The 13902-nt window shown below is 47.2% G+C and overlaps 2 protein-coding genes across 3 annotated transcripts; both read right to left on the reverse strand.

The window, feature by feature from the left end:
- Positions 1–156: 156 nt before the first annotated feature.
- usf3 (upstream transcription factor family member 3) lies at positions 157–9498 on the reverse strand. The gene is made up of 7 exons (XM_022744226.1): positions 9438–9498; positions 8777–8901; positions 8650–8681; positions 8443–8525; positions 8232–8328; positions 3122–8103; positions 157–2452 (listed from the first exon to the last, which is right to left on the reverse strand). The coding sequence occupies exons 2-7, from the start codon at positions 8818–8820 to the stop codon at positions 635–637; spliced, it is 7056 nt and encodes a 2351-aa protein (XP_022599947.1). The 5' UTR covers positions 8821–8901; positions 9438–9498; the 3' UTR covers positions 157–634.
- A 308-nt stretch (positions 9499–9806) lies between these two features.
- On the reverse strand, positions 9807–13666 carry naa50 (N(alpha)-acetyltransferase 50, NatE catalytic subunit). 2 transcript variants are annotated; one of them, XM_022744266.1, is made up of 5 exons: positions 13485–13666; positions 11923–12056; positions 11654–11773; positions 11497–11563; positions 9807–11307 (listed from the first exon to the last, which is right to left on the reverse strand). In XM_022744266.1, the coding sequence occupies exons 1-5, from the start codon at positions 13490–13492 to the stop codon at positions 11130–11132; spliced, it is 507 nt and encodes a 168-aa protein (XP_022599987.1). In that variant the 5' UTR covers positions 13493–13666; the 3' UTR covers positions 9807–11129. The 2 variants fall into 2 exon arrangements, with proteins under 2 accessions (XP_022599987.1, XP_022599986.1); XM_022744265.1 differs by having other exon boundaries at positions 11923–12059.
- Positions 13667–13902: the final 236 nt, after the last annotated feature.

Below are 13902 nucleotides of genomic sequence, written 5' to 3' on the forward strand. Positions count from 1 at the left end.
AGTGGAGCATGAGTATAATAGCAAAAGCACACAATCCCCCAGTTGGCAGGAAATACAAAGGTCTTCTTATAAACTTTATTAATCAATTTTGTATTTACAAATACATACATAATCTAACAATTCTGATATGAAACATTGGTATTTACAAAATAGCTCTTGGAAAAAAAAAAAAAACGATTCTGTACAATACAACCTGATATAAGTTAGTAAATTACATTGGTAGGTAACTGTGCAGAAGGTTTCTTTAGGACCCAGAATACACTGAATTCAAGTTCTAAACCTAAATTTGATTTTGTTTTGCTACCAAACAGTCGGTTTAACCAACACTTCAAACAAAGAACTTTAAAGGACCACATTTCCATGCCCCCATAAAATTGAAATGATTTTTGAAATATTACAAATTATAACCGATATCATACATATGCCAAAGGGAACATATTTGAAATTGTGTAAACATGTAGACAACAAAACTCACCACCAGATGGGTGTGATGTGTCATATCAACCTACAAACTGTTCATCTGGTGCTTCACCACCACTTTCTGAACTGAACATTTAAAAGAACAACACTTTCAAACAGAAAACTACACTTCACTCCTGAGCACCAGGTCATCAATATGCAGCAGGAGCTCTCCTCACACAGCCGAGCTGCCGTCGTGGCCCAAAATGTGGCTGATGTTGTGGGCAGGGCGATTGGGCTGCTTGCCCGAGTCGGCAGACGAGGTGTTGGAGAGAGACAGCAGGGGAGACATAGGCATGGCTGAGCCGTCAGTGGGCATGCCAGTGGCAATCTCAGGGAACAGAGAGGTGAGGCTGAAGTTGGATATGTGAGGGGTGATTCCAGATGAGTTGGCAATGGGCATTGGGGGCATATCTGGGAGCAAGGGGAAGCTGGCCTGGCCAAAACCCACAGGGCGAGGTGGGGAAAGGATAGAGCCGAAGCGGTTGTTGAGTGGGGGAGCGCTGCCTTTGTCGGCACTTGGGCTGGTAAACATTTGGTTGGGAAAGTATTGGAGGGTGACATCGCTGGGAAGGCTGGGGTGGGCTGCAGGAGAGTAAGAAGGATAGAAGGAGGGTAAAGTATTCTGGGGCTCCACAGGCAGAAGGGAGGGTGTACGCGAGGTGTTGGGCTGGCTGACTGGAGGGATGAATGTGGAGTTCGCATTGATGGGAGGTGGAGGATTCATCCCCCCCTCAGGAATAAAGGGGAAACCAAAGTTCTGTGTTATGTGTTGGTCGGGAACCAGGTTGTTTTCGCTAGGAACCTGGCCACTATCTGCCATAAAGCGAACGATAGTGCTGCGCCGCGCCTCTCCTCCAGACTGTGGTCGGCTCAGCAGCACCCCTCCTCCAGAGGGCAGGGGTAGGTGGCCCTCAGGCTCAAAGGGATTGCTTGGTCTCAGAGCTCCTGATCGAGGCCGGTCACCAGGTCTCAGCTTGGTGGGCTGAGTGTCCCGGGTGATGTGGCGAGAGTGCTGGCTGACAGCAGTGAGTGTTCGGGAGGGGGCCGAGGACCGGCCTGGCTCAGAGCTGCTGTGCGGGGTTGGAGGGTGGGGGAGACCTGCTCGCACACCTGGGCCTCCATGCATATTACTGCTGACCTGAGAAATATGGCCCTTATTGCCCTCTCCAAGCCGCATGGCTGGAGCCTTCTGCGTCTGGGGCACACTGGGGCTGGAGGCCTTGGCCTGTATGTCTCCTGAAGAGCTTCCAGGCACACAGCTGTACTCCATGCTGACTGGGGGACAGCACTGAACTGCTCGCTGGTGGTTGCTCTGCTCTGGAAGGTGGGGGGAAAGGAGGCTTTGCATGAAACTCTGGTGACAGCCTTCCTGCTCCCGGGACAACGCAGGTCCAACCTGTACTCCTTGTGAGCCAGGATGAGCGCCACTGTAGCCGCCACGGTTTCTGCCATCTGCTGGAGGGCCTACATTCATCCTGAACCCTCCCTGCTGCTGCCCCTGAGGGCCCCTCTGAGATGGAGGCACTGACTTAGGTGCCATGTCACTCCCACGAGACACCTGAGCCTCAAAACCACTGAGTTGATGTGCTCCTCCTCCTCCAACCATGGCTTTGAAGGGAGGACACTCTGTGACCCGCTGAACATCAGCGGACCCTGGATGATCTGAAGGCAGGCGGGTCTGTGGGTTGTGTGCAATGTTGGCCTTCCCTCGTGATGTGTCCAGGTAACCACGGAGGTCTTGCTGCTCCTGTGTGGCACCGTGGCCAGGCTGAAGGTGAAGAGCCATACGTTGCTGTTGTTCACCGCTAGTGGTGCTCTTACCGATGAGCGCCTCGGCAGAGTAATTGGAAACACGGTGGCGTTCCTGGCGTGACGGAGTGCAAGCCAGGTCAGATGACCGGGACACAGGATTGCTTGGAGGAGAGATGAGCTGCTGCTCCAGTGTCCGAGAGCTCATCATCCTCTGCATAGCGTTATGGTCCTGACCAGGCTGAGGGAGAGAAAATATAAATATCTTGAGTCTGTGCTTTTAGCTGGGTTTTCGTAAAACAATGATTGCGATAAAGCCGGGTATTATGTAAAAAAAATCATGCAACTGTGAGTCATCTACACCCCTCCAAAAGCATAAATTAAACACTCTTTCGTGGCGGTTCCCAGATAGAGATAGACACTGCTTTAAAATACTGACAGCTAGGGAAAAAATTAATTATTGTGTTTGACTTGAACTTGTGGAGTTAATGTGCAATATGCAAGGGAAACACTCTTATCAGCCACAGCCTGAAATAGGAAGTGATTATTTTTGTTGTTATGAAATCAAATATATAAATAATTAAAAATAGTCCTCACAAGTTATATGTATCAAATATTTACTATTTGGATGTACCTGGGCACAAAAATAAACAAAGCTTGTTATTGTTGTTAGGCTGTGAACAGCCAACATCTGATATGATTTGAATGGTAAATGAAAAGTAATTGATTATCAAATTTGTAATTGCTGATTTCTCTATTGATTAGTTGGTTCCACTATTACTTGTTTCTCAAATGTCTCAACTAAAAATGCCAATAAAGATACGAAGACTAAATACTACAGGAGACAATATACTTTTTCCAATCTTAATACATCATAGCAGCGTACTCTCCACCATGTGACACTACCAACCTTGAGGTGTTCCTGCTGAGCCAGGTGGTTGCTGTGGTGGGCCCTGGATCCTGCTGCCTGGGCTTCACAGCTCTTCTCCTGGTGTCTAAAGTGCTGTTGCTGCTGGATCTGCTGCTGTAGATGCTGCTGGTGTCTGGAGTGGGAGCTCTGCTGCTGCTGTAACTGCTGCTGCTGCTGCTGCTGCTGTTGGTGTTGTTGATGCTGCGTCTGGGGCTGCTGTTGGTGCGTCTGCTGTTGGTGCTGTTGGGGATGAGATTGTTGGTGTTGTGTTGGTTGTTGATGCGCTTGCGATTGTTGGTGTGACTGTTGCGGATGCTGCTGAGACTGCTGCTGTTGCGCGTGCTGTTGATGCTGTGTCTGCTGTTGTTGTTGATGTGAGTGCTGCTGTTGCTGCTGAACTCCAGACTTTTCCAGGTGATGCTGCTTCTGTTGCAGGCCAGCGGGTGAACCCGTCTGACTGCCTCTGACAAGTCCCCGCTTCTTCTGGACATGCTGCTGCTGCTCTTGTTGTTGCTGCTGCTGCTGAAGCGCCCTCTGGTGTAGTGAGTGACGCTGTGCAGGGTCAGGCTGTGTCAGATGATGTTGCAAATGATACAGATGGTGTCTCTGTTGCTCCTGCTGCTGCTGTTTCATGTAAAGGTTCCCTCCCAGATGCTGACCAGGCTGGGTTGCAGCATGCTGCGGATGACCCTGGGGCAGATGAAGCACCCCTGGCTGGTTCTGCTCAGGGGGCCCTTGAGGAGGGCAGTGACCATCTATGGGCCGAACTACTGGGCTCATGAAAGAGTTTGTGGAGAAGAGGGGCCCTCCGCTTTCTGAATTAATCCTCGTCATGACAGTGGAGGAGGTGGGCAGCAGCTGTCCCACCATCATCTGACTGTGATCTGGTGCTTTCACATCCATATGGCCAACAGTGCTCACTGATGGAGGACAAGGCTTGGGTCGTTTTCCAGTGTTTAGCATCACTGCCTCCTGGGCCTGCCGCTTGGAGATGATTTTCACTTGTCGTTCGCCCACACCAACTCCAGCCTGAGCCCTCATTAGAGCAGTCTTTAAGGGGGTGTACTCATTCGGCGGGGCTGCACCTGAGCAGGGTGAGAGGGCATTGCTTGAGGGTTGTGATATGTGTGCTGAGGTCCCCACGGGCGAGGGAACTGAGCCCTGTTGGCCAGCCAGACTGGGAGAGCCGGGGTAGGGCTGCTGGCTGGAACTGGGTCTTATCAGGTTATTGACACTGAGGCTAGCCACCGTGCCACTCTGGGATGAGCTCTGAGACTGGACCTGGGGGAGGGACTGAGACTGGGAGTATGATATGTTCTGTGGATGTCTGCTTCCATTGGGCCCACTGACAGACCCCTCCCCAACTTGTCCTCTGACAGACACCTGGACAGCAGGTTTAACCGTTACTGTATCCATGGGCTTCGCCACTTTAGTCTGCTGTCCAGTTGAGCCCCTTTCTTTACTAGCAGACACTGGTGAGGTTTTTGGGGGCTCCCATGTGGCTGTGGTAGGGTTTGTTGAAGCAGTGTTGTCCCCAGAGCAGCCTCCACTCCTCCTCCCAGGGCTGTCCTGTTCTAGCATGGCCAAGGCCAACATCTCTGCCTGCTCAGATGTGAATGTAAATGTTCCAAAGGAGCCAGATGACGCACTAATACTGTGGCCTTGAGGAAGCATGGAAGCCACAGAGAAGCCTCTGCCTCCCCCAGCCCCTGTAGACATGGGAGAATCTGTCTGCCTGCTGGATGTCATAGGGTGCTCCAAAGTTTGATCGTCAAGGTTAGTGTACACCTGCTGAGATAGGCCAAAGTCCTTTCTAGAGGGAGTGTCAGAGGTGGCTGCCACCAAGTTCCCTTTCTCTGCTGCTATGGAGTGTCTCTCTTCCTGACTCTCTCTATCTCGTCTAGGGGCCTGGGGTGGTTTGACTTCCGTGGGATGGCAGGGGGAGGGGTTTGACATGTTTATGTCAGTCTGCTGTGTTGGAGCTCTACTGGTGCTGACTCTTTTCCTAAATTCTGAACTTGCTGAAGGGGCTGCAACAGAGCTGTGCGCTGCAGAAAACGGTGCAGGCGATGAGAGCGGCACAGTTGTGGACACAGAGGATGAAGTGGTGGACTGAGACTGAGGTTTATTACAGGGCAGAGGAGCTTGGGTGTTAGATCCCTGGGGACGACATACGGAAGTTGCTTGGGAGGCCTGATTTAAAGATATTGGTGCAGTTGTTGTGATGCTGCTGGTACAGACTGGAGTCAAACATGCGGTACAAACAGCGGTGGAAGTGTATCCAATCTCAGTGGCACCTGTACAACTGACCACAGATCTACTCTGTCTAGAAACAGCAGTGGTGGCAGCTGACTTACTCTGTGTTGTGCTAGTTGTTGTACTGGTGGTCGGCTGTTTAACCTCTGAAACTGACACTTTGGTTACAGTTGAGTTGTTGCTAGGAACTACAGCTGGTTTACTGTCAGTGACCAGAGCTGCACTAATTGATGGCTTAGCCGATGTGGCATTGATAGTTGTTACTGTAGCTGCCATACCACTAGTGTTAGTATGACTGAATACAGCATCACTCTGAGATGCACTGACAGAACTTTTGCTCTGTGAATGAGCTTGACTAAATATAGTTGTCTCACTAGATGAACTACAGACAACAATTTTCTTTGTGTTTGGTGTAGAGGTGACATTTCCTGTAGCTACACTGCTATCTGTAACTGTCACAGCTGTGGTACAAGTGGAGGGAATGTCTGTGATTTTTACAGGTGAGCACTGTAAAACTTGAGATACTGTAACTTGAACTGTCTGACTCTCTTCTGCAGGAGCCATGGGCTTAGCTGACACAGCAACAGCAGGCTGCCCCTGACTGAGCACTTTTTTCTTGACAGGTTTAGTCCTTTTAGCTGTTGCCCTCTTTATATTCAGAGTTGTGCGAAGCCGCTTTCCTGAAGGCTTAGAGGCATTAACCACCAGCCCTGATGTCACTGGGTTCAAGCAAGGGACCTGTAGCTGTCGGACAGGTAGAGCAAGTGTGGTTCCAGAGACAGGCGCTGGAGCAGGAGGCTGCTGCTGCTGGACGACTGATAACGGAGCAGCTGGAGCCTGACCATTGTTTTGGCTAGAAATTGTAAGTGGAAGGCCCTGAGAGATGCTCTGGTTGAGATTGCTGAGGGCCCCTAAACTGTTGAGGGCCACATTAGTAGTTGGTTCCTCAGTGGTGGTGGGCTGGACCAGCTGGAGTGTACTCTGGCCACCCTGGGAGCTCGCTTTGTCAGAGGTCTTCATGGGCTGCAAGGCAAACACCTGGCCATTCACAGTGATAGTTTGTGGGGTTGGAGGAACTGGTGGAGAGGAGGATGCCTGTGTAACATGCAGGGGATGGTTCATTTGAGGTTGAACAGGGCGTGGAAGGATGTGCACCAGCTGTTTCCCCCCTACACTCTGTAGAGAAGTGGCAGACGTTGAACTGCTGGTTGTTGATATTTGAGTAGACACAGCAGGTACTGCAGAGGGCACAGCAGCAGACAACATGCCAACCTGAGGATTCTGAGGGGCAGGTGCAGCCTGATTGGGTGCCTGGATGATTACAATATGCTGACAAGGGGTCTGATTGGTTATTTCCTCTCTTACAACTGATTGAGTCGGGCAAGAACTTGCCTGTTGCAGGATGACCACACTTGGGTTGTTAGTGTTCTGTGATGCAGTTACACCTGAGGCTGTTGCTCCGGTTGGGTTGACCTGCAGCACCTGCATGGTCTGAAGAAGGGGCAGCATGGTGGCCTGTTGCTGGGGCACCAGGGCTGGCTGAGGGAGGGGCTGAGGCTGAGGGATGAGGGCAGTTGGAGGATTGGGCAGCAATGACGCCGGTTGAAGTACAGCAGGCTGGGGTTGCGACGCGACGGCAGGGTGGGCTACCACAGCCGGCTGGGGGAGAACAGCACACTGAGGTTGAGGGGCTAGGACAGGCTGAGGCTGTGCCTGGTTCAGAATAGCGGGCCGTAGCTGGGGTGGTCTCTGAAAGGGCTGCGCTTGAATGTGGGCTGTAAGAGGCGCCTGCTGTACAGGGACATTTGGTTGCATCTGTATTTGAATGGGCTGAACAGATGGTTTGTTGCCCATTGGACACAGAGTCACCTGCTGGACAGCCTGGGTGGTGTTGCTCACCTCTGGGGTGGGGAGACTCTGGCAGACTGGCTGGACCGTGTTACCTGCCATCTGCAGAGTTGTCCAGGTAGTCTGTGTGCTGCCTGCCGCCCCTGCCCTAAGAAGGGCTTGGCTGTTAGGGATAGCAGTATAACTTACAGTTCTGATGGCAGTGTCCTGTGCGACCCATGAGCAAACTTCTGAAGCTTTTGCTCTGGTTACAGTTTGGGAAAAAGTGGTTAGAGTGGACACAGGCAGAGCAGGACTTTCAGTGACGAGCTGTGAGGCTGAAGTGGCTGCTATTGTGAGGGTCTGAGCTGCAGCGGGAGGTGGAGGTTGCTGAGGCAGGGCTGTGGTGGCTGTAGGGATCTGGAGGGTGATGTAAGAGACAGAGGGTGGCAGAGTGGGGGCTGCAGACGGTGTCTCGACCACACACTGCTCTACCACTCTCAGGCCTGGCGTTGACTGGGTGGGTGTGACAGCCGACCCAGGGAGAAGTGCAGGGGTGGAAGAAGATGTATTAACTTGCAGAAGGGCTCCATTAACTCTTAACCTGCCACTAACCTCAGACTGTGGCTGAAGAATTAATGTTTCTGCAGGCTGTTTCCCTGGGCTAGCGTCCTTCCCTGCCGGGCACATCACATTTCCATTGGAATAGACGATAATGCCCTTTGGGAGCTGGTGAGTTGGGGTCACCTTTGCCACCTTGGCACAGCGCTGTTTGCCCTTCCAGTTGATAGTGGGGTCCTCTAGAAGGTTAATGTCATGGGCTTTGAGGAGTTCGATGTAGTGAGCACTCTCCTTCCTGAGCTCCTCCAACTGACGCCGCAGCCGACGGATCTCCTCCGCTGCACAGAGACCAGGCAAACATAATCAAGCACATGTACTGTATAATCATACTTTTATAACTTGAAGTATAATTAAGCTATGAGAAACTCAAAAACTAGGCGTGAGATGTACAATTGTTAATCTTCACCTTGGACTTTATCTCCTCCCTCCAGAAGCATTGTATCATTTTGTTTCTTCAGTTCAGTGATGTAGCGAAAAGCCTGGTCCAAGATCATGTTCTTACTCTAAAGATAAGGGGATGAAGATTTGATGTTAAAAACATGCCATGTATACAGGCACGAATTTGACCTTAACATGTTACTGATGAGGGCAAACATTAATGTCAGCTTGTATCTTACCTGTTTAAGAGCCTGGGAACAGGGCAGAAGATTGCCAATGCGGTTAATCCCAGCATTAATCTTCTCTTTTCTGTGTCTCTCAACTAAACAAAGAAGAGAATAGACTTTGATATAAAGTCCTGTTGAAAATGATCTCCACCTATGGAAATACACCTAAACCTAGCAGCAAGATTAGAACAGAAGCACGCACAGGAGATATTATTTTACCTGCATTATGAGATTCTTTGTTTTTCTTCTTTCTGCAAAAGAATAACATGAGTCCACATTTTTATTACATTCTATTACTTCTGCGTGTACTGATAATTTGGTTAACAGACATGGCAAACATCCCTACTTGGGTTTACGACCGGGTGTCTGAGTTTCAGTCATCTCTGGCATCCTGTCCGAACAGTTGCCTGTACGATAAGGTACCAGTCAACACATTTAACAGCTGGACCTTAAACCCCTTCCGTGCCCGTCCTGCAATGAAAACATAAAGCATCCGGACAGAGTATGAATTATAAATAAGCATGATGACACCAGCCAACTGTGGAACACCAAGGAAAAATCATTTAGTTGCAATTAGCCAGCAGTCATGGTGTCATACGATTAGATACAGCAGAAGATACGAGACAGTCAAAAAAACCTTGTTAAGATTAAGACTAAGAACTACTAGATGCTAACAAGCTGTTGTAGATTAACCTAGCTTTACAGCTAACCCAAACTCATTTACCTGCATATTAAAGAATAATCAGAATCTGCTTAACGAATTGAAACAGTTCTGGTGAATGAGTTCTGGTTTACGTTGTCGACAGTACGCGATATCTAGAAAATTATCCCGCTACTTAACCATCAAGAAACTAGCAACCTGAGCAATTATCTATTCAGTTGTTAGCTAGAAGGCTAATGCCTAGCTTAGCTTACCGTTAACGACATAATTATTAAGCAAATTAATGGTGAATTTCTTCGCGTCCCTGCTGATAAAACGCTGCTAATGGAGGGTGGTTTCCACTAACCTCTAGCCTCGGCATTTTGGAGACTGTCTGTCTCTGCGAGAACTTTGAGTTTAGATGCTAACTGTTAGCTAGCAAGGCATTCCACTCAACTCATCTCTCAAAACAATCTAGGTACACCTAAACTTGAGCAGACAGGGGAGGGCTCTGGAGGAGGTGACAGCCAATAGCATTCCAGATGTGGGAGGTTTCAGCCAATCACGACGTGTAAAAGGGCATCCAGGGATGGGTTTACAGGGAATGCACCCAGACATTTATGCTGTCCATATTTCTTTGCAGTAAATATTTTTAAACGGTTTTCCAACCATATTTCTGTTTATTTAGCAAATAATTTACTATGGCATGAACAAGAATAAGACAATCAGAAACACATATACTGCAAATAGTAATTCCTTTATTTAGACGTTAAAAAGTCTTACAATATAGAGCTCCAGAAAAGATAAAATTCTTCAAAGAAAGGAAAAACATGCTTATACTACAGTGGAGAGGACACAACTCTCCTTGCATGCAGAGGGGTCAGAGCTTCCTCTGGGTAATACACTGTTTAAGAGACCATACCAAAAACTTCCAAACTATCAGTTGAGCCTCAAAACCTAATTAAGATGTCTGTAACAACAGAATCGGACTGAGGCAGGAAGTTTGAGAAGACCATTTCTCCAAGGTGGCTACATAAGGTGCCAAAGGTATTAAAGGTAATATGTCTCAAAACACTTCCATGCATTTAGAGACACACATCCTCACACACCTTCATTATACCACTGAAAATAATGCCCAAATCCAATCCCAAACAGCCAATCTGTTATGTGGACACCCCTAACAAGACGTTGTAGAGTGCCCTTCTAAGAAACACATTCAATACGAAGATATTTAGTTTGTTTCTCTCATTCCTCAATGTTTTCACTCTTAGTAGTAAGCCCAGGAGAACCTCTGAACCATTTGCCTTCTCAATGTAAAAAATAAAAATAACAGAAACAGTTGAAGGGGAATTAAATTAACAGGCTGGAAAATAAAGTTATTCAGAAATTATGAGTGGTGACCACGTCGTCTCACCACCTCAAAACCGTTCAGCCTTCCTTGCGCCGTACCGAGGGAATACATATCTGCTTTTCCCCTCTGGACATGACATATCATCAAACTGGTCAGACTCATTTCCCATGAATCCCAGGGTTCAGGTGGTGAGGGAGTGGAGTTGTGACTGTTCCACGTCCAAACTCAAAGCATCACTCCCAGCTGACCAGCTGGGATTTTGTGTGTCAGTGATGGTCTTTCAAACACTTTTACCGCTTCAAACAAACTGTTTTCTTTTGCTCAACAGTATAGATATGTCCCCATTAGCTTTAATAACCGCATAAAAACAACTCAAACACAAACAGTATGATTTGCAAACACCACACCCTCCCCCTCCACCATGTCTAAAACTGTCTGAAGTTGGCAACGTTGTCAATAGGAACACTTCTGGATACTGAGCTTTTTTGTCATTTTCAATTATCTGTATGAGGGAAGGGGAGCAATAAAATATGCAAAAATCAAAGGGGACCCCTTTGCAAAATAAATGCAGCAATTTTTGTACTTTAAATTTGTTTTCTCTTTTTAGCGTCCTTTGAAGAAAGTGTTGAATGTGTCGACCCTGGGGCATTTGTCACAGTTCTGTTTCTGTGGAGGCAGGCACATCTGTGCTCTTTCCATGATGTGCTCCTACTCTGCCTTCTGAAGCTCTCCGGTGGGGGGTGCACATGGGCTGCGCAGGCTCTTCTGCAACACATGGGCATCTGCGGGCTCTATCCTCTTGTAGTAATTCTTTTTTGTTTCGATGATCTCAAAGCCAAACTTCTGGTAAAAGTCAATGGCTGACTCATTGCTGATCTGCACATGACTGTGGGTAGGGGAAAAAGGATTTAAGTTAGTGGTCAAACAGAGGACTTTGTCAAAAAGTAACAGTTAACAACAGAATATATTGATTTATGCTTACAATTAATCTACCCTGAAAATATGTGTCAACTGCAGCTGTAGTTTATACAAAAATCAATAAAATCTCCTCATATGCTTTCTGCAAAAAACTCACAGGTAAATGTTGTCAAAAGTGCCATCCTTCTCACAGATGTTTAGCACATGATTCAGCATCTTTGTACCTGACAGAGACACAAAGGCAAAGTTTGAAAAACAAAACACAAGATCACAAAGTGCACTTTAGCGTTTTCTAGAGATTCAGAGCTCCTTACCAATTCCAAGTCTACGGTAGGGTGCTAGACAGCCGAGTGTCATAATGTACAGTCTCTTCTGGTTCTGAGAGTGGTCCACTCTGCAGCACACAGCACCCACTGCAATGTCATTGAAGTATGCTGCAAAAGAAAGAAGTGGTAACACTGAAACACCACCAACAGACAGGGAATCCCTCATGTCTTACAACCTAAACAGCAATAACTTCTAGTAGATTCATGCAATCTTTAAAAAGGATTTATTTGAAGTTATGTGAGTTAGTCAGTCTTACCTAGCTTTGCAAGCTCTCCCACTTCCAGTACATCTTTGTAAAACTTGTCGTTGTAGCTCACAGGGAAGATGACCTGGTTCAGGCGTTTCAGCTGCTTAATGTTGTGGGGCGTAACATCCCCCAGCTCGATCCGGCTACTGGAACAAGAGCAAAACGGTCAAATAGCTGACAACGGGTACACCAATATGTTCAGGATTATTTGCCTCAAAATGCATTAAAGAGCAATTGTACAGGAGTGAAAATGACAATAGGATGCCACAGGATCTTGATAACTTAGTAGTACTCTGAATCTTTTTTTTCCTCAAACTTTCCCAAACTAGCAACTATTTTGATAACTGATTAATCTTTTAGGTAATGTTCTTGCTAAACTACGGAACATTACTGAGTTGTGTCTTCTGAATTGTAAGGATTTGAAGCTTTTCTTTGACTTCTGCAATAGTGAACTTAAAATCTTTGGATTTTGGATTGTTGGTAAGACAAAATAAGCTATCTGTAGATGTTGGGCTTCAGGAACCTGTGATGAGTATCTTTCACCAATTTCAATTAGTCACAAAAAATGACATATGCCAGATAAATTGATGATTAAATTGCTCATTAGTGCAGCCATAATTAATCCCCTGAGTATGGTCACGTGACAGGCAATCCAGAGTAGGTGGAAGGTGTGCCACTTCACAGATGGCAATCCACAGCAAAGTGGGATGGATACTGGACCTGCTAAAAATCAAGAGTTACATATTCTATTTTAAAGAACTTTGATTTGTGTCTTGTTGATCCAAACACGACAGTCCAGTTTGCCTGGTTGAGGGGTTCACTGTGGTATTTTTAGGACGAATACACATCCAAAAACAGTTGTTGGTCACGTGTGTTGTTCATCGAGATGTACAGAGCCAGCATCCGTCCACGCTTCAGACGGTAAAGTCTGTGAAATCCTATCTGAACAATTAACACAGTACAGCGTTAATCGTCCTCGTGTCATCTGAGAATCGACACCTTTGCCAAAAATGTGTAAGCCAAAACGTGAGGCATCATTGCTAGTGCGTTACTTTGACAGATCAAGTTACACACAGCAAGCTGCCACAAACTCTGAAGTTGGTCTAACGTTTGCTGACACAGTTGACCAACATACACTACCTGCTCAGCAAATTCTCTTATAACTTAGTTAACTGACTTGGCTACGTTCTCTTAGCCGAAATTTAACCGAGCTGCTGTCGATTTTGACGCAAGCACACAAATTATCTGAGATCCAGGATCTGTCTGTTTAGCTTAGCTACATTGGGTTTACTGACTCAGCTTCCCAGTAACAGCTTGCTAGCTAGCTTTGCTTAGTCGCGACCGAAACGAAACGACTAGCGGCTTAACTTAACGAGAATATCCGTGACAAAACCGTTTCGGTAACGGTGCTGTCGTTTGTATTTTTTGTCCTACACCAAAATAAAAGTAGCTTAGCAAGCTAGCTAGCTAGCCTCGCCGTCTCCTCCCCGCCTCCCTTGTAGAAAAAAATAGACATGAAAAACTTTACTCGTGCTAAGCTACTTATTCGTGACCCAAAAGCTTACACTCACCCTTTCATTGTAAACAGGTATTATCCCTTATTTTCGATGAGGCTGAACTTTACCGATGTTTGGGGTAAAAAGGAGAAATTTTGACAGAGTTAGGGTCAGGGATGCCTCCCGTTTTACCCTCCACATGTAGCTAGTTGCGATGGTTGCAGTTAGCTTAGCCGCCGTACTCCCTCCACGACTGTGTGGAGACTGTCAACCCTGACCCCCGCATGCGCACAAGCACTGCTGCGTATTTCTGTGAGACTTTTATGACCTGAGTTTAGTCTTTCAGGTTGCAAAGCGTCAACGGTCCCCAGTAAAATCACTTGATCAAATGAGTTCCCCTGGGCCACATTTTATATTTTGACACAGTCTCCCTACAAGACCACAAGATGGAAGAGCTGTCTGAGTTGTATTTTCAGTGCTGACAACTTTGCTA

The sequence above is a fragment of the Seriola dumerili genome, unplaced genomic scaffold (assembly GCF_002260705.1).
Source record: "Seriola dumerili isolate Sdu_G_001 unplaced genomic scaffold, Sdu_1.0 BDQW01000079.1, whole genome shotgun sequence".
Lineage (NCBI taxonomy): Eukaryota > Metazoa > Chordata > Actinopteri > Carangiformes > Carangidae > Seriola > Seriola dumerili.